This window comes from Aythya fuligula, chromosome 25 (genome assembly GCF_009819795.1).
Source record: "Aythya fuligula isolate bAytFul2 chromosome 25, bAytFul2.pri, whole genome shotgun sequence".
Classification (NCBI taxonomy): Eukaryota; Metazoa; Chordata; class Aves; order Anseriformes; family Anatidae; genus Aythya; species Aythya fuligula.
In genome coordinates, this window is record NC_045583.1 from 2,045,872 (window position 1) to 2,054,383 (window position 8,512).

The 8,512-nt window shown below is 64.2% G+C and overlaps 1 protein-coding gene across 1 annotated transcript; it reads right to left on the reverse strand.

The window, feature by feature from the left end:
- Positions 1 to 421: 421 nt before the first annotated feature.
- Positions 422 to 8,512, reverse strand: PPM1J (protein phosphatase, Mg2+/Mn2+ dependent 1J). The gene is made up of 10 exons (XM_032203317.1): positions 8,217 to 8,512; positions 6,780 to 6,906; positions 6,225 to 6,548; positions 5,682 to 5,794; positions 4,506 to 4,590; positions 3,030 to 3,148; positions 2,785 to 2,848; positions 2,553 to 2,660; positions 2,250 to 2,401; positions 422 to 1,976 (listed from the first exon to the last, which is right to left on the reverse strand). Exons 1-10 carry the CDS (start codon positions 8,510 to 8,512, stop codon positions 1,829 to 1,831), a joined length of 1,536 nt encoding a protein of 511 aa, XP_032059208.1. The 3' UTR covers positions 422 to 1,828.

Consider the following 8,512-nt stretch of genomic DNA (forward strand, 5'->3'; position numbering starts at 1 on the left):
CAGGACGGCGGGGTTGTGAGCACAAGGGTGCTTCCAGCAAGCAGCCCACCCAGGATGTCCCAGCTCCACAGCCACAGGAGGGGGCCCGTGGGCAGGGAGACCACCGGGGTGCTCACCAGCCAGGGCCCCTTGGGTCACCAACCCCTCTGTCCCCATGTGTGAGGGTCTCAGGGGGCTCGGGCTGGTGCAAGGGCAGAGGGACGGCAGCTCACACGATTACCAAGCCTGCCTACACAAATTAATCAGTGCTAATTGGCTTTTAGGTAAGGCTTCTTTGCAGGAGTTCTGCAAGCGAGTCTTTGCGGTGGGATTGCGAGTGGCACCTTTATTTAAACAGTGCTAGGCCAGGGCAGCTGCTCCAGTCCCAGCATCTCCCCCTGCTCCCTTCAGCACAAAAACATCAACAGGTTAAAACCCTCGCTGGATGGCTTTCAGTGCCACTGAGTGCACCCAGTTTATTTACATCTCGCTGATTACAAGGGACAAACACTCACCGGAGGTGACACCTGCCGAGAGCTGGCCGCACCCAGTGCCAGCAGCACACCAACTGCGGGGGCCACGGCGCCTTCCAAAGCGGGGACCAGGGCCCCGCTGGCCCCCCTCACCCCATGCCAGCAGCCCTGGTGTTGTGCTGGGATGTGACACTCCGCGGAGGTGCAGATCAGAGGTGTGCAGGGTGCAGAACAAAATACCACGGAGAGAAAACTGCTGCTGCAGCTCTGCTCAGCACCGGTCTGAGACGAAGGAAAAGGACCGAGCTGCCTTTTTTTTTTTTTTTTTTTTTTTTTTCTTTTTTTTTTCCCCAGTGACAACCAAGCTGCTTTTATTGTGGGTTCCCAGCCCTCAGCTAAGCAGATCCATGCAGCGTGTTTAAGCTGTTAAGCTTGGCTGAACGGGGCTGCTCTGCAACTGCTGCTCAGCAGTGGCCAAATTAGAACCGCTCAGGAACACAGACCTACATTCCTACCAACCACCACCCCGTACCGGGAAATAACTCAGACGCTTCCCAGCTCAGCTCTACGGTTAGCAATAAATAATTGGCTCTAGAAACACAGCAGTGATCCAAGGCATGAAGAGATGTGGTGGGCAGAGCCCGTGGCACAGCCAGGGGCTGGCAGACACGTGCAAGTGCAACAGCTCCCGTCCTGCCAGGTGCTCGCCGTGCGCCGCAGGGACCGAGCGCTGCCACGTCCTCCGAGACCAAGTGCCCAGAGGAGCCCAAGGGGGCAAGCACAAGGCTGGGGCATCAATCGTGAGGCTCACCCCTTACCCCAGCACCCCCAGGTGGGCTGCTCGGGGCTGGGTATGGTTCCAGCTGCCAGCAGGGCCCCTCTCCAGGCCACAGCCATCCGGACGCAGCACCCAGCCCAGCAGCAGCAGGTTCAGTGTCCGTGGTGCAGACTTCACAGGGCAGGGGGCAGGAGGTGACTGCAGCAGCAGGCACAGGGCTCACCAGGCAGGAGTGCTCGGCCTCCCAGCCCCACACCTGTAACCAGCACCTCTGGGCCAGGGCGAGGCACCAAGCACGTGCTGAGAAGCCGGGGAGCATTTGGGCTCTTCACAGCAATCAAGAAAGTGGCAGCACGAAAAACATTCCCCAAGCCCCATCCCCGCTCTGTCCACGGCCCTTCCATCTCTGCAGGGTGCTGGGATGCAGCAGGTGAGGGGGGCTCTGGGCAGGGGCTGGGGGGTGGCTGCAGGCTTCAAGTTTCTCCTTGTGGGCAGCTCAGGAAACAAGCGCTGAAGGGAGAGGTGCCCCGAGGCAGCGCCGGGTCCTGCTCGCGTCCGTGCGGGCAGCGTGAGCCCCTGTGCCCCGGGTCATGGGGCATCACGTGTAGTTCCCCGGGCCCCCCAGGGGGATCACGAAGACGGAGATGTCATCGCCGGAGCCCAGCCTGTCGTTGGGCAGCCGCCAGCCCCGCTCCTTCAGGACCCCCCTGGAGCGCACCACCAGCTCCTGCGCCACCATCGTGTACCTGGGCGGGCAGAGCACGGCGCGGGTCAGCAGCACCCCAGACCCACAGCCAGCAGGCTCCGAGGCACCACGCTGCCAGCCCCAGCAGTGAGGAGAAGCTGGAGGAGCCAGAGGTGCAGGAAAAGCTCCCTCAGAGCCACCCAGACGTGTTGTGTCCTGTGGAGCAACAGCCCCAAGGCCAGCGGGTTCGTGGCCACGACGCTGCTCCAGGGAGCAAGACCAAGGGGGATGTCACCTGCAGGCCACGCTCGTCCCCTCCCCACTCGCAGCTCACCTGCACGGGTCATTGGGCTCGTAGCTCGTCAGCACCTCCATCACCACGCTGGCCACCTCCTCATCGTTGGTGACATCCCAGAGCCCGTCGGTGCCCAAGACCAGGACGTCGTCAGGGCAGTGCTCGTACTGCGTGAGGTCGTAAACCCTCACCTGGGAACCAGCGGGGCAGGACACGAGGGTGAGGGCAGAAAAGGCTCGCGGACAGCCCCCCAGCACCACCACACGCTCCAGTCCGGGCACCCCGACCAGCTCCAGCCCTCACAGGAGCCCTCGGGCGAGGAGCAGCCAGAGCCAGGCTCACCTCCGGGAAGCAGGACAGGAAGGGCTTGATGTGGATGTTGGAGCTGAACACCTTCAGGTCGTGGTCTCCCAGGCCACGCGTGACCCCGATTGTGGCCATCACCCGAGCCTGGATAAGGCGAAACCAAAAGAAAGCGTGAAGCTTTTCTTTTTTCTTTGGAGGGAGGCCACCAAACCACCCCCCCTCCGGGCAGGGGGACCCCACCCCGCACAGCTCATGCCCCGCACTCCACCTTTTTGCCTTCCCCATAGATAAGTGGAAACTTCAGGTCGTCCTCCTCGATCTTTTTGTAAGCCCTGGTTAAAGCAAGCCAGAGGCAGCGTGTCAGCAGGCGGGCAAGAGCTTCCAGCACCTCCCCTGCGCGCTCGGGACGCGGCCAGGCGTCCCCGGACAGGACACCGGGTGCCTGGCACACCCCAGGGCCCGCACGAGGAAGGGGGCTGGAGCTGGCAGCCTCCCGGGGGGCAGCAGGGTTACCAGCCGTTCATGTTTTGGTCTCTGTACAGCATCTTCTTCCCCAGCTCCTTGGGCTGGATCCTGCGGGGGAACTCGAGGTGCGTGAACTCCTTCCCCAGCAGCTCGGGCCTCAGGAACGCCTGTGGGACGAAGCAGGGGGCTCAGCCGTGGTGCCAGGAGCGGGGTCCTGCCAGCATCGCCCACCCCCTGGGCTGCCATCGCCCACCAGGCACCCCAAACCACATGGGGCAGCCGGCACGGCAGCCTGCCGGGAAATGGGGTGGGGGTAACATTGGCTGCTCCGACCCCAATGCCAGCAGGGAGCGGTGCCACAGCCTCCGAGCCACCCTCCTGAGCTACACCCAAGGAGAGGAGCAGCTCGAGGTGGCCACACCAACTCTGAGTAAGGACACCTCTTCCCCAAGAACACGTCCTGGCTGTGGAGAACACGTCCAGAGCTGTCACTGTGCTGCTCCCCCCCAGGGACCCAGCCCTGGGGCCACCTCCCCAGCACCCTGCGGGTGTCGGCCTCAGCTGCATCCCACAGAGCCCCCGCCCCACAGACCCCAGCACACCCTGAGCCAGGCAGCCCTGGAGCTTCCCCGAGCACAGCCTGCAGGCACCAGGGATCAGGATGATGCTGGAAAATGCAGGTGGAGGAAGAGAGGAGCTGAAAGGAAGGGGAAGAGGCCTCGGGGAGAAGGGCGGTGTTGGTGCAGAGGCACGGAGAGCCCCTCCATGGCCTGGCCACCGCACGGCCCCGCGCATTGCCGCCGGCCGGAGAGGATCCTGCTCACAGCACTTTCTTCCCCGTGGTCATTCAAAAATAGATTTGAGAAAAAAACGCCTTAGTGTTTTTCCAAATACGCTGCAAGCCAGGAAATCCCATCCAGCAAGACCTCCTCCAGCAGAAACGCCTCCTCCTCCCCCGTGCTGCCGTCAGAGAGGTCTTTATAACCTTAAAAAGTCTCATTGTGCGGCACGGGAAGGTTTGTCCAGGACGAGCAGGAGAGGGAGCTTTCAGGAAGAAAGCTAGAAATCCGCCGGCACACTTCAGCTGCCCCCCAGGGGGCATCCAGGCACGAAAGTAGGACTGAGCACAGCGCTGTGGCCCCCCAAATGCACGAGGGGACACCACGGGTGCGGGGCACGGAGCCGTGATCCCCTGCAAAGCAGCCTGGTGGGCACACAGGACATGGTGCCACCACAGGAGGGGACACCGTGTGGTCCTGGGGCAGGAGCTGGACACGATGGGCTGAACCAGCTCCAGGCACTCCTACCAACACGGTGCCGGTGCCGTGCCAAGAGCCCATTATTCCCAGTCCCACGGCAGCCACGGCACAGCCAGCGGGGGCAGCTCCCGAGCAGCACCCCCCGGCCAGGATGGATGGGTGCCCACAGCCCCCCAGGAACAGCCCCGGCAGGGAGCACGGGGGACTGCGGAGGGGCCGGGAGGTGGCTCGGCAGGAACGAGACGAGAAGAAAGGTCTTTCTTACTAAAAACTGCAGCCTCTGCCTCTCTGTCTCTGGAGTAAACTCCCTGGACATTGGAATGATTTCCCCGTTACGGATGATAATGGCCCTGCAATGAGACATGGAAGGATGAGATTAGAGAGGAGGAGAGGGGACGGGGCGGGCTGGCTGGGTGCCCCAGGGGCACAGCGTCCTCCCCCCGCTGCGGGCCCTCTGCCCAGCCCCAGCTGCAGGGACTGCGGCTCCTGGCTGGCACAGCCGGAGGGAGGACAGGAAAATGGAAGGGAAGCAGGGGGCAGAGGGGATGGAGAGCAAACCAGAGGAAGGGGTATGGTTAGAGAGGGAGCAGCACGAGGGTTACAGAGCCTCTGTTAGCGGGGAGCTGCACACAGGACAGGCAGAAGCCACCAGCGGCAGGACGGGGGTGCAAGCGCCCAGCCCGCACCCACTCCAGTGCTGCAGGTTAACAAAGTGTTTGATGGGTTACACAATGGCTGCTTATGAGATGTTTCCGGGGGTCTGGGGGCACCGAGGATCTGATACCCGTGACCCATCTGCCCCACTCGCTGTCCTGTCAAGGGCTGCAAATCCTCTTCGGGGACACAGAGCCCGGGTGAGCCTGGCTCTGGAGGGGTTTGGTGCCCGAGGAGGGAGCGCAGAGCCTCACCCAGCTGCACAGCCCCACGGCCGACTGGCAGAGGCCGAGCACAATCCCTGCTCATCGCCTCCAGCCTCTGCTCGCGGCCCCTGCCCACGCCACTCTGCACACCCCCAGCAGCAAGGCACCGAGATCTCCTCCGCCATCCCAGGGCAAGAAGCGTTCAAACCAGCTTCGCCCTCCGTGTCAGACGGCATTGCCTTCCTGCTGATTCTTGCGGGGTATGAACGCACCCAGGAGCGATTACAGGAATGCACCCAAGGAAATGCATTTGTCAGGCAAAATCCTGGGCCTCCAAGCTCCCTTGGGCCTTGTCTGCACACAGATTTGCACGTCCTGCTGGACGTCCTGCAGCCCCTCAGCACACCAGGCAAACGTGGAGAGCACGGCACGGCACGGCACGGCACGGCACGGCACGGCATGGCACGCTGTCCTCAGGGCTCATGATCAGGCTGCTCCTGCCCTCCCCCAGACAGCCCCAGCTCCTCACCGCCCTGAAACTGGGGCAAGCCCTGGTACGGGGGGAAGGCTGGGGGCTGTACCTGCTGTCACCAGCGTTGGCCACGTAGAACTTGCCCATGAGGTAGACGGCGGCCAGGGCACAGCAGCCCCCGGAGATGCTCTGGGACGCCCGCTCCTGCTCGATCTGGTCGTCCTGGGGAGACAGAGAGCGGGTCTGAGCAGCACGAGCAGCAGCCCCCACCAGCAAGCAGAGGTCCGGGCAGCCCAAAATTGCATCCTGCTGCTCCGTCAGGCTGTGGCCGGGCACCTCGCCCCACGCAGCCTGGGGTCCTGTGGGCAGCAGGGGCACGGCTTCCCCGGGGCTGTGGAGAGGGCAGGAGAGAACAAGACGGGAGGGGACTGCTGGAATGAAGTGTGACCAAATCCTGCACCCACACAGGCCCCGAGCCCAAAGCCTCTGTGCCTTGAACCCCTAAAACAGGGGACAGCAGCACACCAGGGCAGGAGCCGCCCTGCTGGGAGCCCTCGCTGCAGACCTGCCTCCTGCTGGAGGGGACAGAAAGCAAAGCAAACGCCCCCAGCCAGCACCCAACGAGTGTCCCCGCAGGCTGGGGATCACTCACCATGTGCTTGAAGGCGTTCTCGATGGCACCGATCACCAGGCTCTCGTGAGACACCGCTTTCTCCAGGTGAAAGCGTGGCAGAGCATCGCTGGGGACCTCTCCGTTGTCCTCTGTGAGGGGTGCCCGGCTCAGCTCAGCTGCGCCAGCCCTGGCGTCATGCTGGAGGCAGATGGGAGGCGGGGAGGGGTCCTGCAGGATGTCCACCAGGTCCCGGAGCTGCTCGCAGATGTGCAGGTGGAGCCTTTTGGATGCCATGACGGCAGCACCGCTGCCCGCGTGACCATCAAACAAAGCCCAGTAGTGGAAATAAAATCCCTTCCTGCCCTGCGGGGAGAGAGAGGAGGGTTCAGCGAGTGCTGTGGGGAAGCAGACGATGGGGAGCAGGGAGTGGGGGCTCTGCCTTGCGTGTCCCAGCCCTGCACTGACACCCAGCACCGTCTGCGGTAGCTGGCTCCTCGGGGACAGCCCCCAGGGGCACATTGGCCAGTGTCTCCCAGTGCCAACCAGCCCCAGGGCACAGCAGCTGCTGTGGCTCTCACCCCGTGCGGCTCTCACCCCATCCAGCTCCCCGCTGCCATCCCCGGAGGGCTGGCGGCCCTTGGGGCTCGGCCTCCTCTCCACAAACACCACCTCGCAGCACGCCTGGTCCTCGTTGTGCTGGCTCTTCCCCGCATTTATCACCCTGCAAGGAGGGAAGGAGGTGTTAAGGCTCGCTCTTTCGCACCCAAAATATCAGGTTTTGCCCACGGGTACTCCAGAAAACCCGACCCTAATTCACTGGCTGAGAACAGGGGTGAGCCAGGCCATGGCAGAGGCTCCCCCAGCAGCACCTCACCCCCTTGTCCCCATTCCTGTCCCCTTCCCTGCTCCTCACAGGGGCTCCCATCCCGTCCCACACAGCAGCAGCGAGGTGAGCAGAGGTCCCAGGCTGGCCACGGGGGCTGACCTGGAGCAGTGGCAGCGCTCGGTCCCCCCGCAGCACTGGAGCCAGGGACAGCGGCTGGCCAGGCACCCGCAGATGGAGGTGGCCAAAAAAAGGTGGCCTTGCCGCAGGTCCCCACCGCTGCTCCAAGCAGAGAAAATGCCTGAAACCCTGCAGCAGCCTCAGCACATGCACAGCCAGCCTGGGCTCAGACACTGCGAGGGGATTTTGGCCTCACTGCCAGAGCAGCACCGCTCAGAGGGCGCAGGTGGCTCAGAGGGGAGGAGATGAAAATGAAACCGGCAGAACTTTTGCAGAACGACTCGCATCGACTTCTTGCAGCTTCTGCTGGCAAAGCAGATTTCAGCTCCAGATTGCCAAACCTGCTCACGGGGGGTGGGGGGGACGAGGCAGTAAATGTGCGCAAGAGCTATTTGGGCACGGACTTTTCAAGCGGTTTGCAGAAAGAAGTCTCGGGACACAAAGAGAAGTCCTGCTGCTGAGCAGAGGGCGGGTTGCCTTCGTTCCCCCCAGAGCCTGCAAGGTTCCTGCTCTGCACAGATCGAGCATGGGGCACTCCTCCCCCAGCAGCTGGCACCTCGGGGGGGTCCCAAGGCCCCGGGTGGACCCGGCTGCGTGCAGGATGCGGGAGCAGAGCGGTGTCACCGAGCAGTACCGGCGGCCTTGCCACCTGCCTTCAGCTCGGGGGCGAAACTCCCCCTCCAGTAAAAGGAGAAGAGAAGCGGGCCCTTGGAGGGGAAGTGGGAGTCAGGTCCTGCTCCCAAACCAGCTTCAATTCCCTCCTCCCCCCTCCCGGGACCTGCTCGAGCAGTTCCTTCCCCCCCGGTGTCGGTTCCCGGTCTGTGACAGCAGCACCGGGCACATCGGTGCCAAAAACAGCGGAGCTGGGAACGCGACGAGCAGCCCCCCCCTGGCTTCCCCTTACCCATCCCATCCCTCCCCCGGCCCCGACCCATCCCTAACACCCCCCGGGGCATCCCGCACAGCCGGTAACGGGCGGTGGGGTCCAGCCCCGCGCCCCCCCCCCCCCAACCTCCAGCCCCTCTCACTCGGCGTAGCCCGTGCTCCAGGGCAGGCGGCGGCGGCCGTCGCGGGGGCTCTGCACGGCCCTGCCCGTGTGGTCGTCGGCCCGGCGCAGCTCCTCGGGCGTCAGCTGCAGGAAGGCCGGCCGGCAAAACAACGCCGCTGCCCCCCCGCTGCCACCACCGCCGCCACCACCGCCGCCGGTCCCCGCTCCGCCACCGCCGCCGCCGCCGCGCCGGGGCTCGGCCGGGGGCTGCGCGCCCGCCCCGGGGCCCAACCCGGCCACCAGGTGCCCCACCGCCGAGCGCACCCGCAGCAGCAT

Bases quoted from the DNA above. Each gene is read 5' to 3' on its own strand.
- PPM1J (XM_032203317.1), bottom strand. From the start codon at position 8,512: ATGCTGCTGCGGGTGCGCTCGGCGGTGGGGCACCTGGTGGCCGGGTTG. The intron at 6,549-6,779 runs GTGAGAGCCGCA...CTCTCCCCGCAG, and splicing joins GCAGCGGGGAGCTGGATGGG to GGCAGGAAGGGATTTTATTT. The intron at 2,849-3,029 runs GTAACCCTGCTG...TGCTTTAACCAG, and splicing joins GACCAAAACATGAACGGCTG to GGCTTACAAAAAGATCGAGG.